At 40.9% G+C, this 2500-nt stretch overlaps 1 protein-coding gene across 1 annotated transcript in view; it reads left to right on the top strand.

Moving 5' to 3' along the window:
• Positions 1–2500, top strand: part of LOC113819611 (receptor-type guanylate cyclase Gyc76C-like) — a gene marked incomplete in the record, with an annotated part of 271750 nt that overhangs the window by 254658 nt on the left and 14592 nt on the right. Inside the window, 1 exon segment of the mRNA XM_070113642.1 lies at positions 937–1224. Within this exon segment, the coding sequence (XP_069969743.1) occupies positions 937–1224 (288 nt within the window).

The raw sequence follows: 2500 nt of genomic DNA, 5'->3' as shown, positions 1-2500 counted from the left end.
GGAGAGAGGGTGAGAGAAAGGAGGAGAGAGGGAGAGAGAGATGAGGAGAGAGGGAGAGAGAGATGAGGAGGGAGGGAGAGAGAGAGGGGGAGGGAGGGAGAGAGAGAGAGGGGGAGGGAGGGAGAGAGAGAGGGAGGGAGGGAGAGAGAAGGGGAGGGAGAGGAGACGAGAAGAGAAGAGGAGGGAGAGGGAGAGAGAGAAGAGGAGGGAGAGGGAGAGAGAGAAGAAGACGGAGAGGGAGAGAGAGGAGAGAGAGGGAGAAGGAGAGAAATGGAGAGAGGGAGAGAAATGGAGAGAGGAGAGCGAGGGAGAGAAATGGAGAGAGGAGAGAGAGGGAGAGAAATGGAGAGAGGAGAGCGAGGGAGAGAAATGGAGAGAGGAGAGAAATGGAGAGAGAGGGAGAGAAATGGAGAGAGAGGAGCGAGGGAGAGAAATGGAGAGAGAGGAGGAGGGAGAGAGAGAAAGAGAGAGAGAGAGAGGAGGAGGGAGAGAGAGAGCAGGAGGGAGAGAGAGAGCACGAGGGAGAGAGAGAGGAGGAGGGAGAGAGAGAAAGAGAGAGAGAGAGAGAGAGAGAGAGAGAGAGAGAGAAAGGGAAAGGGAAAGGGTAGGTAGGTAGGTAGGTATGTTGGTGGGAAGAAGAGGGAAAAGGGTAAGAGCTATGTATATGCTTGTCAATATATACTGAAGTACAAAGATATTTTTCATATTATTTTACTTTGTGAATCATATAGCAAAGATGAAATCAACTTTTAAATGGAGCAAAATCTGTATATTTAAAAAAGAAATGTAAACATCAGGACCAAAAGTTTCTCATCAAGAGAAAAAATTATAATATTCCTAATCTCTATAGTTTAGTTTGGAAGTATCACCAGTACTATTTAATCCCTGGTAGTACTTTCTGACTCTGATCAATCATCTTGTATATCACACCCACAGCAATGGAGAGCCCCTGCGGATACACATCTCAGAACAGTGCTATAAGGCCCTGGAAGCGCTTGGTGGATATGAAATGGAGGAACGTGGACTAGTCACAATGAAGGGGAAGGGAGAAGTCCTCACCTACTGGCTTCTGAGAGCTAATTACAAAGCCATCCAGCGCAATGCAAACGATGCAGAACAGTTGCCACCACTTCTCTTCCAGCCTGGTGAATATGATCAGGCTGAGTTGAGACGACGCAGTCCTAGGCTTTCAGCTTTAGGGGGACGAGCCCCTAGTGTGGCCAGGTAGGGAAGCATTTCATGTTTTCACTTTTTCAACTTTTGTAAGAAAAACATGAGAGAAAGGATTGAAAGAAAGAAACAAGGGAGTAATTTACCTGAATGAATCTTATTTGTGTTCTCGAGTTAGGTAAAATTTTACATTTTATGATAAAGGACAGGTTAATCAGTTGCACATAGTAAATGTCAATGTTGAGTTCTATAAATGTCCAGGTACTGTAATAAATTTTTATTTGGCCAACTAGTGATGAGGTTTGTGTGACAGTACCAGAGGAATAGAGAGATGGTTTGGGGCACTGCAAGGTAATGCTAAAGTGCAAGAGGTAGGTTTGGTGGCAAAATTGCTTCCTGTGTGTAGCAGCTAGTACATATGAGGCTTTCCAGATGTTACTTATGAGTGCATCGTGGTATTTGTCCAACCATCATGTGTATCTTTTCATTTTAGTATATCTGTCATTTCTTGTAACTGATTGTTCATTAGTTTTCTTTTCCCCAATGTTTATAAAAAAAAATTACAAATTTCTCTCCTAACTGTATTGCTTTTCTATCTCACTTTTACAAAATGGTTGGCACATTAATGACCTCTTAAATGCCTCTTAAGCAGAATCTGGGTATGCTGACAGAGTGAACTCAGTCAACATAAGCTGTTATTAGTAGACTACAGTTCCATATTTGATACATTGGATTACTGTAAAAGAGAGCTTATGTGAATGCTGATTCAGTTGCACAAATAGAAGCAGCAGATGTCATTCTATACTCAAATATTTTCTTTATCTAAATTTTTCTTTACTCAAATATTTTCTTTATCCAAAGCATTTGTTATTGTTGTATCTATCACTCTGGAAATTTCATTAGATGAATACTTTGCATTATAAAACCTTCAGCTTTTGCTTTCCAGGATATCATGGATGCTGTTTATAGCCATTTTCTGGCAAGACTGATTTTAAGCACTGTAGTGTTTATTTCTCTATAGGCTACTTATTGCTTAATGGTTCTCTCTTTGATGTGTAAACCATGATGTCATAAATATGTGATTATTTATTTGATATGTACAAAATAGGAGTTATCTACCACCTCATCTGACAGTGATCAATCAGCTGAAATTCTTTAAGAGCTTCAGTGACATCTCCATCTGTAGCAGATTTTTCAAATAAAGGAGTATTTTGCTGGTCATGAAAGGAAAATGTGCATCCATAGGAAATCATCAGTTAGGGTTGCTGTCACTGCAAATTTTGTTTTACTCATTTTCTCTGTCAAGTGTCAGTTTGGAATTTTTCATTCT

Source organism: Penaeus vannamei, chromosome 34, assembly GCF_042767895.1.
Source record: "Penaeus vannamei isolate JL-2024 chromosome 34, ASM4276789v1, whole genome shotgun sequence".
NCBI classification, from domain to species: domain Eukaryota; kingdom Metazoa; phylum Arthropoda; class Malacostraca; order Decapoda; family Penaeidae; genus Penaeus; species Penaeus vannamei.
The sequence above is the reverse complement of the archived record's forward strand: the minus strand, read 5'-3'. Positions and strand labels throughout refer to the sequence as shown.